At 45.2% G+C, this 15,042-nt stretch overlaps 1 protein-coding gene across 6 annotated transcripts in view; it reads right to left on the bottom strand.

Moving 5' to 3' along the window:
- Window positions 1-341: 341 nt before the first annotated feature.
- PRICKLE2 (prickle planar cell polarity protein 2) overlaps window positions 342-15,042 on the bottom strand; it is a 338,795-nt gene continuing 324,094 nt past the window's right edge. For all 6 annotated transcript variants that reach the window (XM_070455728.1, XM_020904678.2, XM_070455729.1 and 3 more), the window contains one exon: window positions 342-6,488. In XM_070455728.1, the coding sequence (XP_070311829.1) occupies window positions 5,614-6,488 (875 nt within the window). In that variant the 3' untranslated portion in view covers window positions 342-5,613. The remainder of the gene's footprint in view (window positions 6,489-15,042) is intronic.

Genomic DNA, 15,042 nt, shown 5'->3' with positions numbered 1-15,042 from the left:
TCGTTTTTAAAAAAATACCCTAATGGGTGTGGTGTGTGCAAACACTTTTAGTTGTCACAACTTGGGGCAGGGTGCTACTGGCATCTAATAAGTAGAGGTCAGCAATATTGTTAAACATCCAACTATGCACAGGATGGTCCTACGCCACAAAGAATGGACTGGACCAAAATGCAGATAGTGCCCAGGTTGAGAAATCCTGATCTGAGCAATCAGGTTCATCTTTCATAGCAAATCTCACCTCTCCTGACATCTGCAGCTTCTCTAGTCTTTTGCTGAGATGCTCAAAGGCAAAGACTTCCAAAAACCTGGAAAGCAATGGAAGACTGAGAAGAACGGCAACATTTCTTTTATTCAAATTTTATTGGAAGTTTACAAATGTATTACAGACATCAGTAAAACATCATATCCATTTCACAGGGCACGGATCTCAAGCAAAGTGTTCACAACAGTCTCTGGCAGAGCCCACACCAAAGGTCCACTGCAGACCTTCTTAACAAATAGCTCGACAACCGACACACAACACAGACTCTGGTGTGCCTTACCTTCTCAGGCCCTTTGAGGTTTTGTTTACACGCTTGGAATTAAAGCAGAAGATGGACAAAATGATCCTGTACAGGAAAGAATGCATTTAGGAGCAGGAGAACTGCCGAAGTCCTCATCTGCTAGGGAAAAAGGAGGACCCACAGGCCTTAGAATGCGAAGTCAGGGTCCAGGATAGAACCAAATACTTTATGGAGAAACATGGAAATTAACTAGAAAGGCTTGAGTAACTCTCTGAAAAATTTAAAAAGGCCTGGTCAGCGACCTATGGAACATCAATGGCCAAATACTTGGTAGGGTGAGGGACATCTCAAAACTCTCAGGACAGAATAAGACACTCTCCCCATTCCCTCATGGATTCTGTATCTAAACCACAGAGGTAATTTCTAACACAATGTTAGGTTCCTGTTGGGAAAAGCTAGTTTGGGGAAAGCTATAAGCAGGAAGTAAGCTTACAAATGAATACAGCCCCCAACAGTAAGTCACACTTTCTGGGAGTCTTGCATTGAAGGGACTTCTATTTTAAGAAAATGGAAAAAGACTGCAACCCTTTTTCAACTCTAACCTTGATGACTGCTTCCGAGTGGTCAAACAGGCTCTGGTGTCTGCTGAGGCCCCAAAGGGACTGACCACTGGAGGCAAGACAAAACTCTCATTTCCATGTCTCTCACGCTTTAAGAAACATACCTCAAAAGGCAGCAATCTGGAACTGCCTTCAAGATTGGCAGAGGAGGCTTGGCTGAGTTCTGTACCTGTAATGCTGTCCGCAGAGTCCTTTTCAAAGCCCTGAAGGTGCTAAACAGTTGCTGATAGCAACACTTCTGGCATGAAATCCTCAGATGACTGATTTCATCATCCACTTTCCTTTGTCAAAGATAGATCCTCCTTCTTATGCATTAGCATTAGGTTTCTGTCAGAGAGAAATATGCAAAGAGCACTTCTCCTTGGAATTTAAGTATTTGTGTTGTTCTTTGTTAGAAGGTGGGACTAGAAAAGAATGAGACAGACTCTTATCTTACCTCTGCAAAATGGCAAACACAGATTGCTTATAACTGGCCAAGAATCCAAAAATGGAAAAGGAGGCCAAAGAGATTTGTTTCTGTTTAGCCTAAAGAAGTCAGCCTCCTTTAGCATCTGCAATACAGGGGCACAGGGATTGGCATCGCACAGTGATTTATGGATGATGCTTCCTGAATAGCTGGTGAACTGTTTTGGGAAAATGGCAAAAGAGTCCAGGGTAGAAACACAAGGAAGAGTCAGTTCACAAGTAAGATTTGTTATCAGACAAATCAAATCAGTTCGGATCAACTGGTCCTGGCTGGCTAGAGTGTTGCAAAGATTTCTGAGGCTGCATCCTTGCTCTCTGAAGGATTCTATCTGGTTCTATCTGCCCACAGTAGAGGTAGGGTAGAGACACCCCAACCTGAACTCAACAATGGCTAGTGGTACCCAAGAAGCAGAAAGCTGTTGCAGAAGAGGAAAATATGATTTTGTTGTATTGAAGAAACATCCTATAGAATGGGAGAAGGGGAAGAAAAACAGCTACCCGCAGTTCCCATGTGAGAAATGACAAACTGCTTGTTTGTGGGGCTGGCAGAGGGTGAACAGAAGGTGAATATAGGTGGATGGGGTCAAACAACCAACTCTAAAAACTACCCTTACCCTTGAACATTGGCAAAAACTGAGAAGTATGTTTTTGGTTTCCCTGACCTCACTTACCTTCACACTTGGTAAAAATCCCAGAACTCTATGACAGATGGAAGGCTACCTGAATGCCACCAGCCTGCTAAGAGACTTGCTCATACTATCAAGGTTGATATGCACTGGCAGGGCCATTCAGAAAACTGTCACTGACTTCTAACTTGGGAAAGGGCCAGTTTTGTTGCCAATGAACTGAGTAGCAACAGGAAACGAAATGAATGCTAAAAAAGTGTGGTTTTATCCAAAAGATAAGAAGATCACTATGAGGAGAGGTAGGAAGAAAAACCAAACCAAAGCATGAGACAAGAAAATAAAGAGGGAAAAGATACAGTTTTCTAAACACAGTCTATTAAAGATGAAAATGATGATCTAAGAAGAGATGACTGCAAGCCCCAGCCATGGAGGAAAGCTTGACTAAGTAAGAGCTCCTGGTGATGATCAGGTAAGGATCCGATCCGGCCTCAGAAAGGAATGCACTGAATTTTAGGGAATGGGATTCTGGGATGTTACATGTAAGTTATCACTAAGAGGCAGAATTCCCAACACAGTGATGACCTGCTCTCTCTCAGGCATTCCCTTGAAGGTTCTATCCTTGCGGTGATGATTTACCTGGACTCTACCAGCAATTTCCATAGGGCGCCTGATTGCATCTGGGGTGGGGAGGCGGCGTCTGCAGTGGTGGACAAGAGGGAGGTAATCTTGCTTTTTACACTGTCTGACCCCGAGACTCGTATCTCACCACACCTCCAGCTCTGACCAGTTCAGCTGATGGATGCTCCCTGGGCAGCTAGATCTGAAACTGCTTATTCCTCTCATCCCTTTGCATACTGCTTAGTTGTCCGTGTCTAGGGCACTTTCTTCTTTCTGCTGATGGTGGTCGAAGCCTCACTGGGGAAATGTTAAGAGGTACTCTAAAAAGGACAGATTAAGAAAACAACGTTTACTAGGAGAATTTCTTTCCTCGGATTCCAGGCCACGGAAGACAGACATTATTTTCAGTTATTTGCTAAGTTAAATGATCTACTTTTTTCTCTCTTTTCTTTATCCAAAATGCCTTTCTATTCTCATCAATCCAGAAACTTAGAACTCCAAATTGGACTCGCCCGGTTTCTACCAGAAACCTGCCACGTTGGTACCGTGGTGGTATACATTATGTCTTTATCAGTTTGCCAAGCAGTTTACAAACTCACTATACAAACTTAATAGAGTTAATTCTCCAGAGGCTTGGATAATTAATGAAGCATTTAGATATGAAGAAAGCATGCGGAAAACAGCCACAACCAACATTTGCATCGCTTTTTCAAAAATATCAGTGACAATGACAAATGTCATATAAATACCTGAAAAGCAAATTATTTTAATACATCCTGAATGGAGTGCCACTTCCACATCCTTTACAGCCTTCCTTCCCCAGACCCATGTGGGATGGTGTCTAAAAAGCCACTTTCCACATCCTCTGCATAAAAAAACACTAGAAAATATTAACTATTATACTGAAAAGAGACCACGCTCACCTCACCATGGCAGATGGCCACTGAGATACACTGTACACTACATTGACAGTACATCTCACTACAGGTGGGTCCCCCAATGGATTATTTCATCCACAATCCATGAAGGGAAGGAGGAGAATGGAAGTAAAAGCAAGCGCTTCACTTTTAACCGAAGCTAGGTAGGAGGTTTTATTTTACTATAAACAACACAACCGTTAAATGTCTTCTTTAAGCACACTCACTTGTGAGCTCATTTTCTAGCTGATCGACGGTCCCCAAAGTTCAAAATGGAAACCTCTCTTTCAGCAACGTCTGTTTCCCAGAACCATAACACAAAATCTCCTGAGCGGCTCAATCTTTCTGGGCAACCCAGATACTCTGATTAGAGAATGAGTTAAACTGGGTTTGGCTTTGTTTTGTTTTTTCCCAAAAGCGCCAGGGGTGTTCAAAGGTGGTTCTCACCTCTCCTATACTTCATTTCTGGAAGTCCTTCTTTGCTCTGACTTTCCTTCATATTCCCCTCCGGCCTCTACCCTTGATCTATGGGCGGGATTCTCGTGCCCTTCAGTCCTGGCAGTTTGCTGCCTCCCATCCCCTCCAAGTCAAAGCTTTGATGCATCCTTCCATGCCTGCAGGTCTGCGTCCCTGACATGAGTGCTGAGCGGGTGGAAGCGGCCCTCCATCTCCACATATGACCTACAACCTAGAAAGCCCCTTGGAACCTTTCTGGCCTGAATTTCCCAAAGCCAAAGTTCATTTGCGCTGAGGACAACCGGTTGTCAGGCTAAGGCAGCTGTTCTGTCTGCCTTGGTAAAGGAAAGCGGATAATACAATCCAGGAAACGAGCACCAGGAAATAAAGCCACACTCAAAACAATGTCATGCTGACATCACACAACAGCACCACTCACAATCACTTTTGTTTTCCCCACAGGACAGATCAATGGTGAGCAACATCAATGTTTCCAGCGGGGATGGCATTTCTCACGGAACTCTACTGACACTGGTTGGTTTTTCTAATTGGCAAAAGTTACATTGGCAACTGTAAATTAAAAAAAAAATTACTATCACTTTGTAGAGAAGAGATTCTACTGAGGGTGGGAACAGACTTAAGGATGGCTCCTTAAGATGGATGGAGCATCAAATGCTTTGGGTGTAACAGGTAATTTGGTTTTTTTTTTTTAGCCACAAAAAGCCAAATTGAATAAAATCCTTTGAAAAAGGTCTCACTGACATGTAACAAATTTGTATAGAAAAAAAGAAAAAAAAAAAGTGGCCCTGGACCACCTTGTAATACTACTCAAAAGACAATGCTAGACATGCATGCAAGGCTCCACTGAGTCCTACGATATAGAAATTCCTTTGATATTACAAAATACAAAAATATTTTATCAGAACTCTCATTTACATTGCATTTACAATGGACATGTAAATAACTTAGTGTGGGGTCCTGGCTAATAAACAAATTACTTACTGGAAAAAGGGTCCTAAAAGGAAGAAAACCAGAGAGGCTATATATATATATATATATATATATGTGTGTGTGTGTATGTATATATATATATAAGCGAGCAGGAAACAATTTTGCCATCTTGCCAGTGGCAACTCAACACCAACGGTTGGAGAAGGAAGTGACCAACCCTGGCCTCTGTTGAGTCTACAGCGTTTCCAAAGTGAAATGTGCAAATAATGTTCAACATGCCAAGAACTGTGACTACCTATGGAGTCAATAGGTAACCTTGCCTCCATCAAGGGAGAGCCCCTCTCATCTCTCCCTGGAACCCCCCGCCCCCAAAGCGCTTTAAAATTTCCAACAGTGCAAGTTTCTGAATCTACATTCTTAGTTCCCATCTTCCCCCACTCCCTGGCCCCCCACCGGATTAAGAAATGATACAGTTTTTGCTCTTCTGTCTTTTCCTGCTGTGCAGCTGTCCCCTGCCACCTAGCGTGGAAGACTTGGGGAGGCCGTAGGAGCTGTATTTGTGCAGCAACTCATCACTGGTGACATATCGCAGGTGGGCGGGCTGGGGGATGGGCTCTCCTAAGAAATAGCCCTCGTTGTCGGACTCGGAGGAGGAGGAGCAGGTGGAACACCAATCGTACTCGGCGAAATAGGGGCCCCAGCGCTCCCCGAAGGCGTTCTGTAAAGCCAGGTCCGACACGGTCCGGGGGCACCGGCCGTACAGGTCCCGCCGGGAGCCCTGGCCCAGGCTCTCCTGGAAGCTCCGCTGGCGCACGAACTGATCATAGTCCTCCCTGGCTCTGAGCGGGGGTCTCTCCTTTAACTGAGAGAGGGCCTCGCGCTCGCCGGCCAGGTGGAGGGCGTTGTCAGAGCGAGAGCGCCGGGATCTCCGGGACCGGTGCGGCCGGAAGCGGCGGTTGTCGTCTCGCGAAGTGGCTCTCCTCCGCGTGCGCTCGCTCATGGGCTGGATCCTCACGCCCTCCGCCCCCGGCAGCTTGCTGCCCACCATCCCCCCATCGAAATCAAAGCTCTGATGCATCCTTCCGTGCGCCTGCAGGTCTCTGTACCTGATCGGGGTGCTGAGCGGGTGGAGGTTGCCCTCCATCTCCTGGTACTGCTGGGCGGACAGCAGGCTGCGAACTGACTCGGCGCTGCGGAACTGCATGGACGAGTTCAGCGTGCCCATGTTGCTCAGCTTCTCGGACACATTCATCCCAGAGTCTTTGCTGAGATCGGGCATGGAAAACCGAGAGAGGTGCTCCTGGCGCTTGGCGCCACCATCTGCGGAGAGGCCTGGGGGAGACAAGAGGACAGGTTCATGGAGGTTAATATAAATGTGCAGCGATGAGGATTCCGTCGCCGTGGGTCACGGAAACCGTCATCTAACCAGGGTCCCTGCAAACCATCGCGCAGTTGTACTCTGCACAAAAGCTTGCTCAGAAAGTACGTGGGAGGGCTCTCTCCACTCCACAGTGGGCCAGCATCCACCTAGAGGGGGCACCTGGTTAAAAAGCATTCAAGTTTTTGTTTTTTTTTTTTTTTTGACTAGTCATGCTTCCAAAGTTTCATCAAAATTACTTAGGAGCCTATCCTCTGTTCAGAATTTCACTTTCCAAAGTGCTTCAATCACCTCTTTGGTTCTAATGATGATCTATAAGCTCTACAGAAGGCATTCTGGACAAAGAACCTTTAAGCCTCAGAGGCAGGGCCATGCCCAGGTACTTACTAGCAACACTGAGCCTAGAGCTGAGTCCCATATTACTGCACCACCTCACTTCCACCTTTAGCCTCCAGTAATTTCCTGGTCTGCCTGCTGTCCCTTGGCCTCTATCCCAGATATCTTGAAAACCAACTGGCTCCCTGGAAGTAGACAGAGGGATATTTACCCTCTCAGTCTGTTTAGTAGATGACTGTTCCAGGATTCCAAATGGGCACCTCGCAGTCAGAGACGTCAGTGGGACTCTGGGGTGGGGATGGGGGCAAGCAGCGATCCTAATGCTCTCGAGCAGCAGGAGCCCTGCAATCCTGGCAGTGCTGTCACCACCATCATTGATCCTAGAAGCGTTTTGAAGGTAGGAGGAGATTCTTGACTTCAGTAACTTCCATTTTGTCCATTAAAAACAGCACTCTTTCTAAAAAAGCAGTTTAAGAATGGACCTGGTGGCAAAATTTCAGCATTTCTTAATCATTATCAACGAAAAAGAACACCAAGTTTGCCGTTTCTGGTCACAGGCAACATGTCTTTGAATTGCACTGGCCAATTATAACCCCTGCCACTGATTATTCTTCCCCACCTACTGGGGCCAACGACTTTCTCTCCCCGCACGAAACGAATGTTATGAGCACTGTGAAACACTACTTAGCAATATCTGTGTGTGCTCAGTCATGTCTGATTCTGCGACCCCAAGGACTGTAGCCTGCCAGGCTCCTCCATCCATGGGATTCCCAGGCAAGAATACTGGAGTGGGTTGCTATTTCTTTCTCCAGGGGATCTTCCCAATCCAGGGATTGAACCCACATCTCTCGATTCTGCTGCACTGGCAGTTAGGTTCTTTACCACTAGCGCCACCTGGGAAGCAATATCTACTAAAGCTAAATATGCGGTTGTTATTTTAGTTGCAAAGTCATGTCTGACTCTTTTGTGACACTATTGACTCTAGCCCGCCAGGTTCCTCTGTCCATGGTATTTCCCAGGCAGGAATACTGGAGTGGGTTGTCATTTCCTTCTCCCAGGGATCCTGCCAACCCAGGGATCAAACCTGCGTCTCTTGCATTGGGAGGCAGATTCTTTACCACTGAGCCACCTGGGAAGCCCAAAACTAAATGTACATACGTATATGTATGTGTGTGTATGTATATATATATATATACAAATTATGAATAAGTTGCTTTGAATACTTGTGTTACTTTTTTGGGTGATCTTAGTGTATTCATTTCTGTTGGGTATATAACCAGAGTGGAGATTCTATGCTTTATTTTCATTTATTTATTAAACTGGAGCATAATTGATTTACAATGATTCAGGTGTTCAGCAAAGTGATTCAGTTAAATATTGTTTCATATATATATATGTGTGTATATATATATATAAATTCTTTCTAGACTCTTCACATATATAAAAATATATATAAATATATAAATTACATATTCCAATATATAATTCTTTTCCAATGCAGGTTACTATAAGATACTGAATACACTTCCCTGTCCGTGCTGTTCTGTGACTTTTCATTGCCACTCTTGATTACATACCCAACAGAAATCAGTTTATGGGTCCAAAAAATGCACAGGGGTATTCAGTGAAGCTTTCCTTATTATTAGTTCAGAACTAGAAACAATTTAAATGTCAGTTAACTTGAGAAGGACTTCCCTGGTGGCTCAGAGGGTAAAGCGTCTGCCTGCAAGGCGGGAGACCTCGGTTCTATCCCTGGGTCAGGAAGATCCCCTAGAGAAGGAAATGGCAACCCACTCCATCATTCTTGCCTGGAGAATCCCATGGACAGAGGAGGCCTGGTAGGCTATAGTCCACGGGGTCGCAAAGAGTTGGACACAACTGAGCAACTTCTCTCACTCACTCTAACAGGAGAAAGGATAAATAAATTGTGGTATTTTCTACCATTCCCCATTATAAGGATTTAGACAGGATTTTTTTGAGAAATGGCTAATTCCAGGATTGGAGGAAGGAAGGACAAAGATGAGCGTGGAACATCTTGTTATGTTCTGAAAAGTACGGAAGTGTTTAAGACTAAGAAATGAAGGGGGGGGGGGGCGGTTTTCAGAACACAGGTCTCAACTTCAAAGGGATCCCACTAGTCAAAGCTGAGCAATTTGAGCATTAAAACAGTAATGATTTATAAACCACTGGAAAAATTAGAATTCCTGAATCCATATTGATAACAAATAAAAACACCAACAAATAAATGGGGGGAAAGAGTGGGTTATGTGTACAATAGAATGGATTGCACATACAGAAAGAGTACTGGATTTGGAAGATCATCATTTTCTAACTATTTTAAGTAAAGACTGGCTCATGCAAGATGGGAAATATGCTCAACTTAGCGGGTACATTTTGCTTGGGGAGCAGGATGCTGGCCTGGTGTTAATGTTTCCCCACATATTGCTCATCCTCTAAGGGAAAATTTAGTAACTCTGCAGAGGAGAAATCAGGCAACACTCTTGACTACCTCCATCACCAATGAGTTTCCATCAACATCATGCCCCTCTGGATGGGGTGGTCGAAGGAGGACACGCTACCGCTGCACAGTGTTTCCGTCAAGAACACACACACCCTGAACAGATTCAGGAGAAAAGACCAGACAAGCCCCAAATGAGGACTATTCTATGAAGAAGAAAAGGGACTGTGTGTGTGTGTGTGTGTGTTTTTTTTTTTTTTAAGAAAATCCTGTATCATTAAAGAGAAAGTCTGAGTCAACTTTAGTTCTAGACTAAAGGATCTTAAGGAACCACAGCAACTACACACAATCCCTAATCCTGAACTGGAATCTGCACTGAAGCAAAAATAAACACTGTAACGGATAATTTCTTCTAAATGGCAAAAACTGGGACATAGGGCTAACTGATCAATGCATTATGTCAAATTTTCTGTGGTTAACTGATATTCGGGATCATGTTCAAGAAAAAATGTATTCTTGGGAAATACACATGGAAGTATATGGCAGTAAATGACCAAATAGATGCAATTTGCTATCAAGTGGTTCAGAAATACATTGTGTGTATGTGTGTGTGCTGCTGCTGCTGCTAAGTCACTTCAGTCGTGTCCGACTCTGTGCGACCCCATAGATGGCAACCCACCAGGCTCCCCCAGTCCTGGGATTCTCCAGGCAAGAACACTGGAGTGGGCTGCCATTTCCTTCTCCAATGCATGAAAGTGAAAAGTGAAAGTGAAGTCGCTCAGTCGTGTCCGACTCTTAGTGACCCCATGGACTGCAGCCCACCAGGCTCCTCCGTCCATGGGACTGTCCAGGCAAGAGGACTGGAGTGGGGAGCCATTGCCTTGTCTGATGTGTGTGTGCAAGAGAGTGAAACTAATAAACCAAATGGGTAAACTATTAATAATAGGTGACTCTAGGTAAATACATTATGGGTATTGTTTGTTTTATTTTTGCAGCTGTTCAGCAAGTTTGAAGTTATTTCCATATAAAAAGCTTCTTAAAATTCTAGTACAGTGATACGATGCAGTGGTTTTCAATTCTAGGGGAAATCACTAGGGAGAGGGGACACTACTGGGGCATCCCCCGTGCACCAGTATTAAAGAACCTCCTAGCAATGCAGGAGACATAAGAGACTCAGGTTTGATTCCTGGGTCAGGAAGATCCCCTGGAGAGGGCGTGGCAATCCACTCCAGTATTCTGGCCTGGAGAATCCCAAGGACAGAGGAGCCTGTTGGGCTACAGTCTGTGGGACTGCTAAGAGTCGAACACGATTGAAGTGACTTAGCAGCAGCAGCAGGGGACACTACTAGTATTAGTGGGTAGAGGCCAGAGAGATGCTGCTGAATGCCCCAGAACGCACAGGACAGTCCCCACAGCCAGGGATTATCCAGCCCCCAATGTCATTACTACCCCAGGTGAAAACCCACGCTATAACATAATATTACACAATGAGAATGAATATCTACACTGGACAACATGGATGAATCTCATAGGAAATGCCCACAGACACAAGGGTACATGCGGTACAATTCCATTTACATGAAGTGCAAGAAGAGGCTGAGGTTGTCTGTGGTGAAGAGGTCGGGAGAATGGGTGGGGGCGCAAGGGAGATGTTCAAGGCACAGGAATGTCTCCACCTAGATCTGGGTGATGATTATAAAAGAATGCACATGTAAAAATTTCTTGAAGTACAGTTTAAATGTTAGTTTGCTTTACCTTATGTGCATTGTAACTCAGTAAAACTGTAAAAATAATGCAGTGTTCTCATTAAAGAGCCCAATTTAAACACTGGATATGCCTACTGCGAAACTATTCTGCCAAGCATCATACTTTTCAGTCTTTTTTTTTTTTAAAATTTGATTATTGAGATAATTGTCAGGGCAAGAGGAGTGGTGTTCTCTGACTCCTGCTTTCTGCACTGCTTATCGGTGACATACACATCATAAAAGCTGATTTACAACAGCCTAATCACTTCCAGAACCTCCCCAATCTGGAGGCAGAGAGGAGAGGAGAGCAATGCAAGATGATGAATGACTTAGCCTGAGCAGATAAATGTAATGAAGGAAAAAAAAAATTCTTCAAAAATCACACTGAGAAACAAAAGCTATAGAGGAGGGTGTGATGTTTTTTGCTGGGCTTTCTACTCAAGCCCTGGAATGAAATTAGGGTCAGGAGAAATAATCTAGCAAATACTGTATGCTGTTTTCCTGAACCTGCCTCTTAGAAGCCCCAAAGTCATGCATTTCTGAGACTGTCGTGTGTGTGAATAGATTCATATTTCAATGAAAAGGCAACTCTAGAACTCTTGAGCAGAACTGGAGAGGGGATTTGGGTCAACTTTTGAGATCTCTTGATATGCATCTGTAAAATGGGCATAACACAGCACCTGAGTTCACAAGCTGTGGTGATGATTAGCTGAGAAAAATATCATTTTTAAGCCTTATCACAACTGCCATAAATTTGTGTAGTTTTGATTCCCTGTCCATCTCTACATGACAAGTCTATAAGCATCAAGAGAGCCAGAGCTGGTTCCTGTTTTATAGCCCCGATCTCAGGACCTGGTGTTTGACATGCGGGAAGAAAGTAAACAAGGCCTGAAAGTTCCCCACGAAAGGGCGCACGCTCTGGACATAGCGTGAGACTTAGTGTCAGAAGAACGCACATCAGGGCTTCCCTGGTGGTCCAATGGTTCCGAGTCCACTTGCCGATGCAGAGGATCCGGGTTCGACCTCTGCTCTGGGAAGATTCCACATGAGACACGGCAACTAAGCCTGTGTGCCACAACTACTGAGCCCACATGCCTTACAGCCCACGTCCTACCACAGGAGAAGCCGCTGCAGTGAGAAGCCCGTGCATTATTAACAAAGACCCAGTGCAGTCAAAAATAACGTCAACAAATAGTTTTGAAAAGAAGGGAAATGGGAGGCGGGAGGGAGGATCGGGATGGGGAACACATGTAAATCCATGGCTGATTCATGTCAATGTATGGCAAAAACCACTACAATATTGTAAAGTAATTAGCCTCCAACTAATAAAAATAAATGACAAAAAAAAAAGAAGGGAAATGTGTGTGTGTGTTTTTAAAAGCACATCAATATAATCTTCTTGAATGGGGCTCTCGATGACCCTCAGCTCTCCTGCAATAAATGTACTTTTTTTGCTGCCCAAGCCATGACTCTGTGTGTGTGTGTGTGTGTGTGTGTGTGTGTGTGCACGCGCGTGTGTGTGTGCATGTGAATGAGCAGAGCGATGTGTATGTGTACAAGAGGCAGAAACTTCACTCAAGAGTTCCCCAGAGCTCCAGCGGAAACCCATGGTCTGACCCCACACTTAACAGTGGCATTGTCAGGGTCCCAGCAAGTCCTGGAGACCCTGGCAGAAGATCCCACCAGACAGCCTGAGACACAGACGCCAAGTCACTTTCCCCTCCAGCGGCACCCTGTCTTATTAACAGACAGAGAGGGTTTTCTCCTCTCTAAATAAAGCGGCCTTTGTGAGAAGCTCTAGATGGTGACTGGGGAGTTAAACGTCGCAATTTATCCTTATCCCTGGGGTGAGTGTGGCCAGGAGCAAAAGAAACGTCCACACACCGCAGGGGCTGAGGGTTTCCCTCAGGTCCCACAGGACGTGCCCAACAAAGAGAGGTCAGTACTGAATTTAGCCTGTGGTTCCCTGCGGTTAAACTGTCAACTGGAAAATGCAGCCAGGGCGCTTTAAGCAACACTCAAGCATTTCTGTCCAAGCAATGCTCCCTCACTGCAAACAGGAGGTCTTAGCAGAAGCCAGTGACGATGCAAAAAATCAATACCTTCAAAGAAAGCTTTGGGTCTGATGGAAGAGAAAGGCAATCTTTGTGGTGCCCCCTCCCTCCACTGATCCTAAGGGTAGAAAGTATTTGCTGAAGCGCAGAGAAAAGAAAATGCAGACTTAAACACACTGGCAGTTCTTTTGGTACCTCTTGCTGTTCCTTATTTATTGCCCTAATACCTCTCAACCCCAGCAAAAAGAAAACCACAAACAAAAAACAACTGGCATAGGCAGAAAATTATGGTTCTGCCCACTTGAAGGATGTATTCACATTTTGATGCAGTAAAAGAAAGAATATCTACTCAATTTTGCCCTCTATTTACAACCCATACTGGTGATTTAGGTTTTCCTGATTTTTTTTCTTTTTTTCTTTCTTTTTTCTCTGAAGCAGAAACGTGAATAAAAACGAATTGTTTAGAATATGGATTTGCAAAGTATGGCTCAGGGGCTAAATCCAGCTCACTATGTACTTATTTTTGTAAATAAAGATTTATTGGAAACCAACTACACTTATTCATTTGCATGCTGTCTATGGCTGCTTCCTTGTTACAATGGCAGGAGTAAGTCACTGTGACCGAGACTACATGACCTGCAAAGCTTATAATACTTATTATCTGGCCCTTTCTGGAAACAGTTTCAACCGCTGGTTTAAAACAGGAAAGCCTGGGAAGTTGTATCACGTGTAAGCATCCCTGAAGTCAAGGGCTCTGTCCAGGCTAAGTGTCTGAGACCATGCAAAAAATGCCTTTGGGGTACTAGCTTACTTAAAAGTGTGTGTGTTGGGGGGTAGTCTGCTCAGGTCCCTTGGGTTCTTTCCTTCCAACTAAGTCAACTGATTTCATCAACACCCTGAACCTCAAACTGGCAACAGTTAGAGAGACTCTGTCATCTGGGCAGTGAGGTTTAACCACCATCACATGTTCCCAGCTGACAGGGTATGGCCCGGTTTGAACAGAGTACGACAGGGAAGGCTCAGGGAGCAGGGATGGAGAGACAGGGAGAGTAAGAAAGGAAGGAAGGGGAGACTATGAGTGCACTCAAAACCGCCTGATCTTCCAAATGTGACCTGCGGACCAGGGGCCATGGCAGCCAATCCAGACTTGTAGAATCGGAATCTGCATTCACACAAGACCCTCTGGTGACGATTCTCATGCCCTTGAGGGTTAGCGAAGAACTGCCTGGCTTGTGACAGCGCTTCAAGGGCAATCCTCCTTTGCAACTACAGGAGCTTCTACTCCAGAAAAGCCGGTGCCCTCAGAGACACTGATCCAGGGGTTCTCAACCTTGGCAGTGTGCATCTGGGGCAGAATGATTCTCTGTGCTGGGGGGGGGGTTGGGGGTGGGCGCTGCCTCATGCATTGTGGGAGGTTAAGCAGCATCTGCACTAGATGCCTATAGCACCCTCCCTACTCCACTTTCGACAACTCAAACCATGTCCAGACAATGCCAGATATACCCTGGGGGACAAACTCAGCCCGATGGAGAAAGCATGCAAAGTGTTAGTCGCTCAGCTGTGTCTGACTCTTTGCAACCCCATGGACTGTAGCCCACCAGACTCTTCTGTCCATGGAATTCTCTAGGCAAGAATACAGGAATGGGTAGCCATTCCGCTCTCCAGGGGCTCACCCTGACTCACGAATTGAACCCAGGTCTCCTACATTGCGGACAGATTCTTCACCATCTGAGCCACCAGGACGAACTCAGCTCCATGGAGAAACGCTGCTCAAACACTTTTAATTCTGGAGCTGCAGCTGATCCAAGACTGAGGGGGACTAGTCCGCGATCCCAGACTGAGGGGGACTAGTCCGCGACACTCCGGGAGCAGTGGGGTTAAGCCTGACCACCAGGCGGGGCAGACACACTCACTT

The sequence above is a fragment of the Odocoileus virginianus genome, chromosome 26 (assembly GCF_023699985.2).
Source record: "Odocoileus virginianus isolate 20LAN1187 ecotype Illinois chromosome 26, Ovbor_1.2, whole genome shotgun sequence".
In the NCBI taxonomy this organism is placed as follows: domain Eukaryota; kingdom Metazoa; phylum Chordata; class Mammalia; order Artiodactyla; family Cervidae; genus Odocoileus; species Odocoileus virginianus.
This window is presented reverse-complemented; position numbering and strand designations above follow the sequence as displayed.